At 39.5% G+C, this 17,289-nt stretch overlaps 1 protein-coding gene across 2 annotated transcripts in view; it reads right to left on the bottom strand.

Annotated features, from left to right (window-relative positions):
* The window catches only part of LOC121314713 (oxysterol-binding protein-related protein 10-like), a 125,155-nt gene that overhangs the window by 48,890 nt on the left and 58,976 nt on the right, over positions 1 to 17,289 (bottom strand). For both annotated transcript variants that reach the window (XM_041248281.1, XM_041248280.1), the window contains one exon: positions 395 to 602. In XM_041248281.1, coding sequence (XP_041104215.1) covers positions 395 to 602 — 208 coding nt within the window. The remainder of the gene's footprint in view (positions 1 to 394; positions 603 to 17,289) is intronic.

The following is a 17,289-nucleotide window of genomic DNA, read 5'->3' as shown; positions in this document are numbered from 1 at the left end:
ATCCTCTTGCCAGTAAAGAGGTGAATGCAAGAATGTGCAGTAAATAGCACAACCTCAGAAGCAGTACGTGGACTAGCAACGGTATCTCAATTCTGTTGAAAACTGCGACGGCTGATTCTGCAATATAGGGGTTGTAACGTGTAAAACAAACAAGTTTTTCAACCAGTCTACTTAAGAGGTACTCCTGAATATTATATTTAGAATATGATTATGAAGCTCCCCCTTTTAATTACATTTATAAAACACAATTTTAATGATATTTATTTTCCAACCTTATTCAGAGAGAGAAGCTCAGTGCAAACTGACCCCGCTTTTTAACGATTCAGTTGCTTTGCCATCCTTCCCGAAGCCTCTGCTGTCCAGTCAGTCCTGCAACAACCCATTTCCCACTCACCTGTAGGCAGTGGCTTGCTCTGCTGGGTCACTTTGCTCATGTTCTGCTGCAGGATATTCAGGCATTCCCCAAGGCAGCCGAGCGTAGCAGCTGAGGTAGCCTTGAGGAGCAGCAGGTCCTGATCCAAGGCTGACAGAGATCCTCTAGTTGGGAGAGACTCGATAGAGTGCACAAGGTTCTTCTGCTGGCCCTCTATCTGGCTCATTATCTGTACAACAAAAAAAAATTAATACAGACAAAACAGTAATAACTTAAAACAAAACAAAAAATTATTTAGCCAGAAATGCAGTGAGTTTCTCAGCACTCTAGATCAGGTAGCGAGTGTTAACATGCCAATTACTGTAAATTTGGTAAACAGCAATTAGGATTTTGTTACACCTAGTTTATTGGAGTGGTGAGTTAAACATTGGTTTGAGTGAGAATGGGTATATTCAATAGGCGCTAAAACAATGCCTGGCAGTCATCTTAAATAGCTATCCAACTCTTTCCATTTTGAGATCACAGCATGTCTTTTTTCACTGGCCTCATTTCGCATGTCACTGACAGAAATGAGAATGCTGTTTGGTACACTGCTGTGCAGCCTCATTTTTACTGTGCTCTCCAGATTTGCAGCAATTATTACCTGGCAGAGATGATTTTTCAAACATCAACTCATTATAGCTCTGTTTGAATTTTTCTCTCCAGTACAGTGGCGTACAAAATATAACTTAAGCACAAATAATACATTTATTAAAAGGTAAAAGACCAGCTTAACCAGCTCCTCATCTCCTGAACCAGCAAATCAGCAGCTCTGACAAGTATACACTGCTAGAATTTCCTTCAGGGTCACCAGCTTCCCAGCTGATCCTTTAGCAACATCTTCCCTTGTATTAGAAATAAACATGAAACCAGAATCTGGATTAAGCTACGGAGAGAGGTGGAGGGTGACACTAGAGTGAAATTATGTGGGTTTGACTTTATTATTTATATTACATTTTCTCTCAAGGGAAGTATAGAACACCAACTACCTGAAGCCACCCCAACATCATTACTTAGACAAGGACTGTAAAATCACTGTAGTAACATTCAAGTGAGAGATGTGAAAATTGATAACATGACAGGTTAAAAACATTTGAAGTCTAGAAAACCAAAAATTAAAGCAGAGGAATATTCTATGCTTTTATAATTAAATTAGCTTAGACAAACTCAAAATTTATTTAATTTGGAAAAATAGCAAATGGTTCTAATTGCTTGAAATCTTTAAGCTACTTTGGACAAATGCTGCTGCTTCTTAAATTTAAATACAAACATCAATGTACAGTACTAATACTAAAGCAATATATATATATATATATATATATATATAATTATATATATATATATATATATATATATATATATATATATATATATATAAAAAACATGCAAAAGATCCTGAGAGTCTATCTATTTATATTTCTTTTGCATGACTTATCCAAATACATGTCAGTGTTAATTCAAATTTGACATTTCCCAGTATCATGCTCTATAAAAAAAAACCTTCTATGCTTGATCTCATTGATAGGAGAGATAAAGTACTGTAAGAAGAAACAGTCTAATTTCAAAAGCCATTTTTGATGCTGCAAAACAACAAGCACATTTTAGCAAGTGTGCTAGCATGGGACCGTTTCAGTTTTGAAAGCAATTTCTAAACCGCTCTTGCCAGTGAGTAGTATTACTGGAGTTATACAGGTGTCACAACCTGGCTGGAGGTGTACAGCAGTAGATAATGTACCACTGTTCCATCAATTGACACTTAACCATGGCACTGACAATGATTGGAAAAAACTGAAAACTGCCTGCCCAATTTCTGTAACATTGGATTAATTGGCATTCAGCTCCTACTTTTAAAAGACAAGATGGAGTCACAAGTATCGTAGCCTCTTACAGCATAAGGAAATCCACATTTAAATCTACTCTACTACACTGAGCAGGGAAAGTAATGATTTAAAAACACCAATAACTGATCTGAATGCATACTGCCGACTCCAGGTATTGCAGATGGATACAACCAGGGAAGCAGAACCTCAGGAGTAAGAGTTTTAGAGGAAAACAGTAATACTGAAGAAAAACCAATTTCACACAATCCAAAAGAATTCTGAATTCAGCTAAAAACCTAACAATTTCTCATGCCTTTCATTCACCTCTCAACGTTTCAATTGCTTTTTAAATGTTTTTATTTTCCCTTACTGGTTTATGATTTTTGTAACGCAATTATCTTTTTTTTTTTTCTCTCTAAATCTCCCTATACCTGGCTTTGAGCTTGCCCGTGTCCTGGAACTAAACAGCCTTTCTACCAGCCCAACCACTCAAATGCCTGCAAACACCATAACAGTAAGGGGAATGTTATATAAAAAAAAAAAAAAAAAATCAATTAAAATGACATTTTAAGCAACTTACTTTGGAACACCTATAAAAGATACAACACCACTGCTGCTTTTCGCTAGGATGGTCCACAAGGTATTAGAGCTTCGTAATAAATAATTCAATTGCATGTCATTACATAATACCAGAATGGAAAGGAAATAGCACACAAGTATTTTCAATGGATTACTTCTGGTTGTATACATATTTCAGTTGATCTTATTAAAAAATGTATCACCACTCAACCCTTGCTCACATTAAATATGAGGCTCCATACCTAGAGAAGATATTCTGGAAGGATAGAACATTTCAAGTAGTTACAAATTACAGACTGAAGAAAATATGCCCCTAGGTTTAAATCTTACATTCAACATAACAGTCTCTCTCAGCATCAAACCTATTCTTTACTACAGTCAGCATATTCAATAATTGGCTTCCATGGCACAATACCCATTGTTTCTTAAACCACATAAGCAAAAATTAAAAATAAATAAAAAAACAATATTCTGAAGTACCAAGATGTGTCACCTTAATTAAAACCACTTAGAGTAACCTACTATAACCAGCACTACATTAAACATCTGGTATTGAATTGCACACAGTACAGTCAGCTTAACCTTTTCAGCTTTTTACATAGCAGCTAGCTGTAAAATGAACAGCTTCTCCCCTAAAACTGAGCAGTTTAGATAAGGAAATGCATCATCATACTAATACGTTTACTTATGCCCCTTCTCAGAAATTAAAATAAAGCAGATGCTGTTGCCACAACTATTTTGTAACAATTCTAAATCATTTCAATAAAATAGAAAATTGGAGAGGTCTCAGGGCTGCGAAATGGACAATGGTCTGCAAGATGGGAATTATATATTGTAACATTCACTGTGTTGTACTGTCGCTCTGGCTTGCTGTGATGTGATTGACAATTAAAATGTCTGTTCTGATTGGGTCAAGTTCAAGGGTAGTGCCAACAGCACCCTTATTTGCATATGGGCAATTCCACGATAAAAGTGACCCTGACCAGGAATTTTTTTTTTTTTTTTTTTTTTGCCTATAATAAAAAACATTTCTCTCTCAATTTTTTCTAAAATGTGTGTACTTTTGCATGTTGTATCATTTTTGTTCAATTAGTGTTTGACTTTTATACATTTTCAGGTTTCAATTGTTGGATAAATGTTTTATTTATACATTTGTAAATATGCCTTGTTTAAACTCAATGGCTATGCAATGCCAAGTTAATAATATTACATTTTCTTGTAAAAATAATGGTGTTTATAAAAAAAATATATGGTCACGTCCATAACATTTTGTTGTTAAAGTTTTTATAAAAGTCGTATACTACGTTATATTTTTTTCAAAGCCTCTCTGCAAAGCTAACTTTTTAAATCTTATGGGATAAAAACTGTTCTTAATAAGGACCCTGTTCTTAATAACAGTTGCCCAAATTAGCGTTATGGACGTGACTGTTATGGACGTGACAATAATGTCCTAAGTAATGCTAAGCTTGATGGGATTGCAAATAAAAGACATCTTACCCTGCATACGAATATGAATTACATCACGTAGCACAATGTCATGCCATGATATTAACACAACACATCATTTTAATGGGTTTTAAAATGTTTTCTTTCATCTGGAGAACTTAAAATTGTGTCAGCACTCGTGCAATAGCTCTTCATAAATTAAAGGTTTGTGGCAATGTGTTAAAAAAAAAAAAAAAATGCGTATAATGCTGCTCTTCAAGCTATGCTATGAAAATATTAAAAACCTGATGTATTACTTAATATGACTTTTGGGAACTGCCAAGTTGTTTTTACAAAATTACATTTAATGTTTTGACTGCAAGTTCCAGAAATCGCAGAATTTTGAGAACATGTGAAGTGACCCAGCAATACTTGTCCATTTCTGTCACATCATTAATGCAAGTTTCTTTGGATGATAAAAAATGAATGGTGAAACTTTGAACCTTGAAATTTTAATAAGACACCATTCAAAAAGCACATTATCTAAACAGTGTATCATATTTAGTTAATTATTTAAATGGAGGTCTTGTATATGGTAACAAAGTTTAATTTTGTGTGCAAATGTCACATCCATAACACTGGAATTGCCCATATAAAGGGGCGGAACCAAAGGAATAAAGAGTCTGTGCCCGCCAGTTTGGGTCTTTGTTACTGGAAGCAGTGTTGCTGTCAGAGCTGTGGACTCTGAACCTGCCTGCGAGAGCGGCACTTGATAAAAGTGTGTCAATTCCCAAAGAGCGCCTCCGCTGTCTTTCTTCTGCCTTGCCGACACACTACACTGGCATCAGAGGGGGGATGGAGATCAATCCAGGCAGCGTGAAGCAAAAGCTGCCAAGAGACAGAGGGATGATCATCTCCAGCACGAGAAGGTGGTCTCTGGAGAGGCGGACAGAGTCTTGGCAAGCGCCAGAGAATGGAACCTACCGGCAATCGTAAGCACAGACCATGGCTGGGCTCTGGGAAGCGCCATGATGGTGCTGCTGAACCTGGCCGAGGAGGAGATGGGCAGTTACCACTGGTTCCCGCCCTCCAATGCCGGTCCAGCAGTACTGCAGAACCAGAGCTGCTGTGAGCCAGATTCCAGAGGAGAGAGTAAGTAGCGGGAGAGAGCCTGGCCCAGCTGGTGACTGACCTAGAGAGGGAAGCCCGGCTAGCTTACGCAGATGCTGCAACCAGAGAACAGGAGGAGCAAGCAAGATTCCAGTTTGTTGAAGCCATGGGACCGGGTGAGCTCCGCAAGTAGTTGTGCCTTGCCAAGCCCAAGTCCTGCAATCTGCTTTTGGATTTGCCCAGGGGAAGAGAGCAGTGCCACTCAGAGGTGCGCAGTTCAAATGAGAGGGAGACAAGGCCAAACAGGGCACCACACAGCTGGCGGAGATCCTGCGGGAGATCGTGGCTGTCCAGCAGGCCATGTTGGGGCGGTTAGCACCACCCACTGCCTCTGCTGGGGATGCGGTCAACCCGGCCACAGCAGTCACTGATGTGAGGGAGAGGGCTACTGCAGCTGCAGCAAGGGTGGAGAGGGTGCACCAGCGCAGTAGCATGGGGCTGGATGAACAGGAGGATGGCCAACTCTGCACGCTACTGCAGGAGTTTGAGCACCTCTTTGCAATCAAGCCAGAGGATTGGGGACAAACTGGCCTGGTCCAACATCACATCAACAGCGCAGTTTGCTGGGTCTCACTTCTTACTATTAGACACTTGTGAAAGGATTCGCCACCATCACTAGCCCCCATCACTGCCTCCTTGAGAAGAGCACCCTCTTCCAGTGGACCCCCGAAACAGGAGTATGCTTCCTCCCGACTGCGCCATGCCCTGACCAGCGCCCCCGTGCTCGCCCCGTAGCGGCCTTTACCCTGACACAGATGCAGGCAATGTAGGCATTGGAGCCATGCAGTCCCAAGGAGAGTGGCGACAAATTACAGCCCTGCCCTCAGCAAAACGGAGCGCAACTAGTGCATGACCCGCAGTGAGCTATTGGCAGTAGTGGAGGCCATCAAACACTACCGCCCCTACCTCTGTGTTTGCCAGTTTGTGCTCCGCACCGATCACGCCTCACTACAGTGGTGGCTGAGATTTCAGGGACCAGAAGGATAAGTAGAACGCTGGCTTGAAATGATCCAAACCTTAAAATTCGACATCCACAATCAACCATGGCGAAGCACGACAACACAGATGGCCTGTCCAGGTGACTGTGCAGCAAACTGGGTTCAGGGCAGGTGCTAGGTTCCACTGGGCCCTGGTGCAAGACTGTGAAGTAGACCCCCCCCCCCCCCCCCCCCCCCCCCCCCCCCCCCCCAAAAAAAAAACAACAAAAAAACCTCAACCTAAAAAATCTAATTGAAGTTTTGTTCCAAAAATGAGTACAAATAATGTCTGATTTTTGGGGAATTCAACATCAGTTTATTTAGCTGCACAGGTTTATGTTTAATCATTTCACTCTTTATTAGTTAAAAGTCAGAAAGTCTTGCGCCTCCATATGCACAGGCAAACTCTCCATACACAGGTGGGAAAAACTATCAATAACTCAATGTGTCGGTACCCAAAAGGGGACTGCATGGAGAAGCTACTAGAAAGTGATAAAACAATTACTGAGAGCTAGTTGACAATACATAAACAAGTGCACTAATCAAATCAAAGTGCACAATTATAAAAATAAAACATACAAGTTGCAAATACATGAAATATAATAGGCATTATTGACCCTGTTACAATCTTAACTATATTTTAATGAAACAAATATGATTTCTCTGTTTTCTGTGTGTGTGGCGAGTTTGTTTCTTTCTTTCTTTCTCTCTCTCTCTCTCTCTCTCTCTCGTGTGTGGTGAGTTTGCCTGCACTGATGGAGAAGCGAGATTTTTTTACTTAACTTTTTGGGAGAGAGTGCTTTTAACCGCTATTAAAACCAGCCCTGGTGTCCTGCCTTTTCAGCACCACCGCTGGAAACCCAGCACACAGTCGCTACATTGTTGTCAGAAGTGGAGGCGAGGCAGGTACCCCGGCACCCACTTGGAAGCTGGCAGAGGAGAGTGTAGAAATGCAAAACTAGACTCACACAAATAATTGGCATACGCAAAACTAGATTGGCCCAGTATCTACGTTGAATCTTTGGACGAAACTAGACTCAGCATTTGGCAAAACTTCAGAAATGTAACCATTTTTCCCCCCATGTGTATCAAATCCAATGAAGGCCTACTTCTGCAATTTTTATCACATCTCATAATTACAAACATACTGAAGACTGCTGTTATTAAAAGAGGCAAATTAACCCTACGGCAGTTCCATTAAATATGAAACTGCTTCCACAGTACATATTTAATTTTTGTAGGCAAGATTCCAATATTAAAGACCTTTGCAGTTTATGGAATGTCATATGCAAAACAAATATGTTTTCTACATTTTAAAATCAGGAAACTGTATATCCCACACATTTATATAATTGTTTTACAGATTTATTGGTTGCACATGTTCTTGTCATTTGACTCATTTATACACAGCTAATGTAATTCAAATTGATTGTGCATCTCCATAAAACCACCTCATTATTTTACTTCCACTAATTCACCACAGCTTGAATACAGTACTTTAGTTTAAAGTGACCTTCTGGGAAAATCTGATGTATCATTTCTGGTAAATTACTTTTGAGAACGAGACGCGTCTCCAATATCTAATCTGGCACTTGTTTCAGAAGTTCTGGCTTAAGTTCTTGGCTTTATTCACTGCACTATGGGGTCTGATTACACCTATAATGTGATTATAATGCAACCATTGTTACTCAACAGTTCACTCCATGAACCAGTTCCTGCAGAAAAAAAATTGGAACAATCCCGAGTATTCAACTTCTACATCTAGTTTAAAAGAAACAGAAAACCTGCAGTTACCTGACTGCATCAAACACTTGCTAAGATACATTGTACAAGTCAATATGCAATACCTTAAAGCTTTTGTATTGCAATTAATTTTTTTAATCTGACTTATTTTGTAACTTTGTGTTTGTTTTTCTCTTTCAAATTGTTTTAACCAATGCATGTGCTTGGAACTGTGCGAGTCAACAAGGAACTTCTTGAACAAAACGCAAATCTCAACAATGATCTCAAGAGGTCTATGCTGTGAGAGCGAATGTATTACCAGTAAATAACAAAAAAGAATTGCGAGAAAATGTCTGAAATCTATGATCAGGAATAAACAGCACTGCTGTAGTTAGATAACTTTAAGTCATTATGAATGCTGTTCCCAAATAAGCAGCAACAGGGAGGTACAGTACACAAGACATGTCTTTGACCTACTTATTTATACACACACACATTAATCACAAACCATACTTGAACAATAGATTCCAGCACCTGCATTGATTTCTTAAGGGAGATACAGCACTTTAAAACTAGATGACGAAAAGATAAATTTCAGAGAGTCAGCAATGCAAAATCACATTAATCATCATTATCTAAAGCTCACATTTCTGATTTGAAGTTTGGGTGATACAAGAATTCCCCATTAACTACATGACTGAAGCTACTGTATGGTATAACAGTTCACTATTGCAAAAGAGGTCAAGTTCAGGACTGGAAAAGCCATCTACTGTAGACAATGAAGAGTAAGAATTACAAAATCACAAAAAATAAAAAAAAATCAGGTTTCACTTTAATTTGATTTGAAGTTAATTATCTTAGACAAATAATGATATCCTAGCAGATGGCACTATGAACAACAGGTAAACTTGAATTAACTCAAAAAGTAAAACATTTCCGCCACTCTACAATATATATTATAAATTTTCATTTTATTTTTTAATAATTCAACAAATGTGTATTAAATCAGAAGGAACAATGCATATAAAGAATTGCAATCAACACGATAACGTAAAAAAACTAAACAGTGCTTGCTACTGAGCATTTCCTTACATATGGTGCTATGTACATCTTTCACTGGCTCACCTTGTCATTGTTAGTAAGTTTCATGGTCATTGTTTTTGTAGGTTATCGGTCTGGAGTGTGCTGCAAGTAAAAGCCTGCGAAATGCAGTTCACCAGACTCCACAACTTTATAAAACATGGGGAGTGAAACGCTACAAGAGATTTTTTATTTATTTATTTTTTTTAAAGCTAAACTTAAACCTTTGATTTGTATGCGTGGGTATGTCTCTGTGTGTGTGTCTTGAAAGTCTTGCTGCTATAAATCCTTTTTTATAACAACATCAAATGGAAAAGATTATGAAGTGCACTGAGGTGTGATTGGATGACTTCTCTCTATTGCTGTGAGGTGCGCAACTATACATTTCTTTCAATCTGGATCCATCTTGTTGGCATGCGGTTCAAGGAAAGAAGTGAGGAAAGAGCTGCTGTTTTTCCTCTATTTTGAGAGCTGCTGCTGTATCTAAAAAAATATTAGCAAACATTTCCATAGAAAACTATTACTTAAACAGAATTCTGGTGAGCAAGCATTACCGTCAAGTAGCTGACCAGAATGAGGGCTTTGGGTCCCCTTAAGCAGCAATAGAACCTTATTGCATTCTAATAATAATAATAATAATAATAATAATAATAATAATAATAATAATATAATAATAATAATGTAACGTGGTGCTTAGGTCAGGTAAGTCCAGTGCATTGGGGTAGATCAAGAGATCTGTAAGTGCAGTCTAAACAGGTTTTATGCCAATTCGGCTGTTAAACACATTTTCTCCACTAGCCAACAGAAAAAAGAAAAAACAGTAGCCCATCATAGTTTATTCTAATATACTTAACTGTTACACACTGCCAGTATATATTTAAAAAGGCACTGTGTACAACAAAAAATATATAGCATAGATTTCAAGACCATGTCAATAACATACTTTGCATACAATCTTTTTAAGGCAGGAGAAAGGCAGAAAACAATCAACCACATGCTATCGACTTAATTTGCTAAACTTAAATGAACAACAAAATTATATACAGTACAGGCGAACAAATACTGCTGGGGAAGGGCTAAAATAATATAAATACGAAAATAATATAAATACGACTTCCAACAAACACTAACAGAAAAAAAAAAAAACAACCCAAAAACTAGATTTATTCTCAGAGAAAGGAAGTGATATAATATGAGTTTGAAAATATATCTCATTTTACCGATGCTACCGTGCAACGAGCATATGCTGTGCTGTGTCTTCTGGGTATAGTACTTTATCTGGTACACAGCGAAAGGTGTTTCCAATCAGCAGAAATGCAGAGGAAAACTACAACTCTCGTAATCCATGCATGTAAACAATGTTAAAGTCATAGGAAACAGTCACGCTATTGAGTGTTGTGACGGGGTACACCCCTGCCCGTGTGTATTTTGTATTACGATTTAAATGCATTTGTGTTAAAAATTATTTATTGATGTTTTGCTAGCAGGGAGGGTGTTTTTAAAAAAAAAAAAAAAAACCTTCCCTGCTAGACATACTTGTGTAGAACGTGGCTGTCTTCACACTGGCTAACTGCTTGCCAGTTTGAGGACAGCCACTCAATACAAAAACTTGCTTCGGCTGAACGGGGCTGAGTGTGTTCTGAGGCGGAACCCGAGTCGGGAGGTAAAGCAAAAGAAACCAGGAAATACAACAGTTGCTACTTGTGCTAGTTTAGACTAGCACAGTACTTGTTTTGTTCCGTGTCTGTTTGTTTTGGCCATTTTGTTTTGTATAATTGTTTTATTTTAATTTTGTTTATTTGTTATTTAAATGTGCGCTTCAGTGCTTCCATATCCCAGTATGGACAGCCACAGTACAGAAATGTTCAATTACACCGTGTAACAAATATTATTATTTTTTTTTGTTCCTGGCTGGTAAGCATTATTTCCTAATTGGTTATGCCTCAAAAGTATAGAAAATGGCTATTATTCCCCACAGACTTTGCTTTTGTGACCAGGACAGTGATATTTCAAAATATCACTATTTCCAATGGGAAAACAGGCAAATGTGTGTCTTTTCGTTCACATAAAGTCAGAAAAAAACAACATATGAATCCAAATTAACAAGTATTTATACTAAAGTAATACAAAAATGACTACAAAAGATTTAGAAGTGAGTAGTTTTTTTAGATTTACAATTATACTGTATTTACTCCTTCTAGGAGTTAAATACAGTCCTTTGTTTAAAGTGCTCTTGGACCAGAAGCTATATATTTATATATCTAGGGTTTAACAGATTTCTAGAGTAAAAAATGGGGACCTTATTTGTTTTTCTTCAATTCACTGATGCCATTAAAATAACAGTCATAATTAAAAAAATAAAGATTGGGTGTATTTATTGCAGATCATAATCTGTTGTTTTCTATTGTCATCTAATCAAAACATACTGAAAGTACAAAAAACAGATTAGAAAAAATTGATGACTTATTGCCATTTAAAACAGGTGATATACACATAATCTGAATTATTAAACACAGCCTAATGCATCAGATTGTTTACTTTATTTTGAATGGCGCTAACACAATGTGAATACAATAGCAAAACCAGGACTATAACAATTTTGTTTCCGACAGGAACAAAAAAATAATGCTGAAAACTGGGACAACCCCAGTTATCTAATTGTTAGTGCCGTAATGTAATGACTTGTTTAATTCTAGAGGTACCCACAAAACCGAACATTTCCTAATATTAATTTGTATCTAAATACGATCACAGGTTACGTTTGTAGAGATGTGTAAAAATTTATATTTCTGACAATAAATATTTCATGGCAACTAGGCTTGTTTCACACTTATCCCATATGAATTGTTACATGATTTTTTTTTTCATATTATAGCACAAATATAAAAGTATTTTTTAATCCTCTGCCTCTGTCTCCGTTCTGTCAAATATATTTTTTGGTTCTGCCTTCCAAGTAACAATTACAACTTCCTGTTGCTGTTGTTTGTGCCGGTATGACTGACAACGGGGGCGTTGCCTCCGAGTGTACGTGGAAAACGTGAGCCGTCTCAGGGACCTCTGTGTTCACAGTAGAACAAAAAACAGACCAAAGTCATCAGAGTCCCCTTTGGAGCAAGCCACTTCTAGGATGGCTGGACCAGCTGCATTTACACTACAAAAAAACAAAAAAAATCTTGTCGGCTTAAAAGGTGACTACTGTAAATGACCTGTTTTCTATTAAGTGATATTTGGATACACCAAAGACAGAACTGGAGGTTTTTCTATGAAGCAATTCACAAGTGTCTTGAACAGAAAACAGCAAATCAGATTGAATAGCATATATTAGCAGCACACATATTGGAAATATTTTAAAACTTGTCCCCAGGACTAGTAGTTAAGAGTCCCCCACTACAGTGGCAAGACAGATGCAATAGTTTGAATCTTGTCGCCAACACTGCTAAAATACTTTCCTCCTACATTCTCTACTTTCTCACTTTCTACCCTGCTGTTCATTAAGATAAATAAATCATGAATAATAGATTGGTAATTTGCTTCATTAAGATTTGCATTGCTCCATTTCGGCCTTTGATAGCTGAGAACGTTAGGTTATTATCATAACCCTGGTTTTCTGAAATAGAAATGTAACCATTACCGCATGGGTATTTACCTCTTAAAAAAAAACCTGAATAAGATATAGCGAAGCTGCAATCACGGACACAGCGACCCTGAAGGTTAATGGTTACATTTCTAATTCAGGGAATCAAGTATGAAATTTAACCATTACAGTATGGGTAAGTGTACCAAAGCTGTTGCAAGGGCATGATTGCAGAATTACTGGAATACTACAAGGGTTTTGAAGATCCACAACATTAAGTCTATAGAGCCTAGCAAAGGCATGGTGAGTAGCCCACACTGCTGCATTGCAAATATCCTTGACAAATGCAGCCTGGAATAAAGCTCATGAAGTTGCCATGCCCCTGGTGGAATGGGCAGTGAGCTTTTCAGGAGGGGGCAAGTTGGCCAGTTCATAGGCAGTCCTGACAGCCTTGCTTGGATGGGGCTTGGCCATGGGACTACGCTCCATAGCAGACAAATTGTTTGGACTGTCTCCAACTTTTCATCCTGTCAATGTAGTATGCCAGGGCCCACACTGGGTAGAGCATATGGAGCCGTCGCTCCCTATCAGACTGGAAAGCTGGATGGAAAGCCTCCAATTCCACAGACTGGTTGACATGGAATGCTGAGATCGTCTTCGGCAAAAAGGCAGGATTGGTACAGAGTGTAAGATTAGTTTTGCCCTCTTAAGCAGGCTTTCGCTATAGAGAATGCCTGTATCTCGCTCACCCGGTTTGCAGAGGTGATAGCACGCAAAAAAGCCACTTCGAGCAATAAATATTTCAGCTCAGCTGAATGCATGGGATCAAATGAAGGCTTCATGACTGCATTAAGCACCACGTTTAACCTCCAACGAGGAACAATGTCCTTCATAGGCGGTCGAAGCCGTCATGGCCCTTTCAAAAATTGCCTGCTAAGAAGTGAGCTCCAATTTTGACCTGGCAAGCTGAAATGGCTGCCAGATAGACCTTAAAATGTGGAGGGGAATTTCACCTCGTCAAAAAGGTTCTGCAAAAACTGTAATATAACTGCCATGGGATAGATTGTGGTGTCAAACCCACGAGGCAGACACCACGTCTAAAAAACACCCCACTTGTACCCATACTGGGAACGCGTGGACGGTGCTCTGGTATTCTCATGGCAAGACCTTATTAGAAAGCCCCAGATGGCTCAATGCAGCCATTCAGGGGCCAGACCCACAGCTGCAGGCTTGATGGGTCAGGATGCCATAAGGTCCCCCACGCCTGACTGATTCCGGAGCTTGGGCAGTCTCCACAGCTGGCCGCTCAGGAGCTGCATCAGGATTGAAAGCCAGTCTCCTGGGCCAATAAGGGGCTACTAGAAGCACCTTGGCTTGGTCCTACCTGATTTTCTCCAGACACAGCGGGAGCAGGGCGAGTGGTGGGAAGGCATACACCAGTTACTTCAGCCACTAGTGTGCCAAGGCATCTATTGGCAGCGGGTCCCTTCCTCCATTTTTGGAGAACCAGAGGGGAAAGTGGGTTGTTTCCTGGGTGGCAAAGAGATCTATCTCTGCTCTCCCAAACCTCTCCTAAATGAGGCTCATCACCTTCACAGAGTGAAGCCTCCACTCTGAGGCACCAAGGACTCTCCTTGAGAGTAGGCATGTCACCCCAGGCAGATGTACTGCCCGTAGTGAGAGGTTCTCATGTGCCCCCAACAAAAGCTTGCGGGCCACACGATGGAGACTGGCCTAGCTGAAGCCACCCTGGTGGTTGATGTAAGCCACCACTGTTGTGTTGTCTGTACGGACAAGCACGTCCCTTGAGCCTCCTGCAACAAATTCTGCAAGACTAGGTAAACTGCCTGCAGCTCCAAAACACTGATGTGGAGACACTGTCTCTGCACCAGGCAGCGGAACCTCCATAGCAGGCAGCCGGGGCCAGTTCTGAACCTCACCTCTGGCAGACGCCACAGCCAGTTGTGCCAGTCTTTAAGACCGCTGAGGCCTAGAGCGTCAGTTTGACGCTGGTTTACGCACTGGAGGTGGTTGTTTGGGAAGCAAGCGAACCAGATCCTTTGTGGATTCCCGCGCTGCAGGAATCTGGTATAACAGGCACGCATGCATGGAAAAGCCATACATTTATGTATATATATATATATATATATATCTATTATATAGATATATATATATATATCTATATATCAAGTTTAATCCAATCAAGTTCACATTGGTTAGTGGAAGTTTTAGGTGTGGTTCAATTGTGTTAAGGTGAACACAATTCACAACATCACTAAGTGTTCATGTAATATGTGTGGTGTGCGTCGAGACCGTTCTATTAAGAGACCACTGCAAATTTTTCTTAAATCAGCATCTCTACATGTATGGCAGTCATTCCATTCCAGTGTCTGTTGAATTCCAACACAGGCACACCTCATTCTACTGAATGAGGTACTGATTAGGGGATCACCTGAACCAAATCTTATTTAACGAGGAAAAGTATAAAAACCACTCCTGTGGTCATCACTATCCTCTTGCAATAGGACCAGCTGGATGGCAAAACAGTGCTAGTAGTACCTCAAAAGTAATTGGAATCAAAAAATAACTATTGACCATGCCCAAAGAGTTGAAAAGGAAAGTTTTGAGTGAGGAAAAGAAGGGTTCAATTCTGGCTTTACTGGCAGAGGGATACAGTGAGCGTCAGGTTGCTTCCATCCTTAAAATTTCAAAGACGGCGGTTCATAAGAACAAGGTCAAGCAGCACACATTGGGGACAACAAAGCTACAGACCAGCAGAGGGCGAAAACGACTCTCCACTGACCGGGATGACCGCCAACTCATTCGAATGTCACTCAGCAACCGTAGGATGACATCAAGTGACCTACAAAAAGAATGGCAAATGGCAGCTGGGGTGAAGTGCACGGCGAGGACGGTTCGAAACAGGCTCCTAGGGGCAGGGCTGAAGTCGTGCAAAGCTAGAAAAAAGCCCTTCATCAATGAGAAGCAAAGAAGAGCCAGGCTGAGGTTTGCAAAAGACCATAAGGATTGGACCGTAGAGGACTGGAGTAAGGTCATCTTCTCTGATGAGTCCAATTTTCAGCTTTGCCCAACACCTGGTCGTCTAATGGTTAGATGGAGACCTGGAGAGGCCTACAAGCCACAGTGTCTCGCACCCACTGTGAAATGTGGTGGAGGATCAGTGATGATCTGGGGGTGCTTCAGCAAGGCTGGAATCGGGCAGATTTGTCTTTGTGAAGGACGCATGAATCAAGCCAAGTACAAGGTTGTCCTGGAAGAAAACTTGCTTCCTTCTGCTCTGACAATGTTCCCCAACTCTGAGGATTGGTTTTTCCAGCAGGACAATGCTCCATGCCACACAGCCAGGTCAATCAAGGTGTGGATGGAGGACCACCAGATCAAGAACCTGTCATGGCCAGCCCAATCTCCAGACCTGAACCCCATTGAAAACCTCTGGAATGTGATCAAGAGGAAGATGGATGGTCACAAGCCATCAAACAAAGCCGAGCTGCTTGAATTTTTGCGCCAGGAGTGGCATAAAGTCACCCAACATCAATGACTGGTGGAGAGTATGCCAAGATGCATGAAAGCTGTGCTTGAAAATCAGGGTTATTCCACCAAATATTGATTTCTGAACTCTTCCTAAGTTAAAACATTAGTATTGTGTTGTTTAAAAATGAATCTGAACTTATTTTCTTTGCATTATTCGAGGTCTGACAACACTGCATCTTTTTTGTTATTTTGACCAGTTGTCATTTTCTGCAAATAAATGCTCTAAATGACAATATTTTTATTTGGAATTTGGGAGAAATGTTGTCAGTAGTTTATAGAATAAAACAAAAATGTTCATTTTACCCAAACACATACCTATAAATAGTAAAACCAGAGAACTGATAATTTTGCAGTGGTCTCTTAATTTTTTCCAGAGCTGCAGCTTTGATATATCTTATTCAGGTTTCAGGTCTTTAACACTGGAACTACCACAGCAGCCATTTTGACAGTTTGAGGTTTTCAAATTTAAAATTACTGTGTGTGTCTGAAAGTTCTTTGGTTGCCTGTTTAACACTTTTCCTAAATACAAGTATTAATTTTTATTTAATTTATTTCTTATATACAAGCCTGTTATCTCTACTGGACTTAGCAGCCATCAAATACTTAGTTTTGTACAACGAAAGCAAAGGGGGAAAATATCAGTAGGAGAGATTTCATCTTGAAGCTAGCCACAGTACTTGGCAGAAACATTTTGATCAGAAAACTGCAAAGCAGCAGGCTGCTGCAGCTCAACCTGGATTCAGTGCTGCACCGAGTGGCACACGTGAAAGAAAACATGTTACTTTCGTCTTAAATTAAAAAAAAAACAGTTTTGTTTGTACATATACCTGTTTACATCTATTTACACACTAGTTTCTTTTGAACTTATTTTATTATAGTTTTTAATTTTTTTAAGTAGTGCTTTATATGTGGCAAGACAGAAAACAAACCCTTTTATGTTTAATTGTTCACTTAAATTCTGTGTTTCGGCTGTGCAGA

Source organism: Polyodon spathula, chromosome 4, assembly GCF_017654505.1.
Source record: "Polyodon spathula isolate WHYD16114869_AA chromosome 4, ASM1765450v1, whole genome shotgun sequence".
Lineage (NCBI taxonomy): Eukaryota > Metazoa > Chordata > Actinopteri > Acipenseriformes > Polyodontidae > Polyodon > Polyodon spathula.
This window is presented reverse-complemented; position numbering and strand designations above follow the sequence as displayed.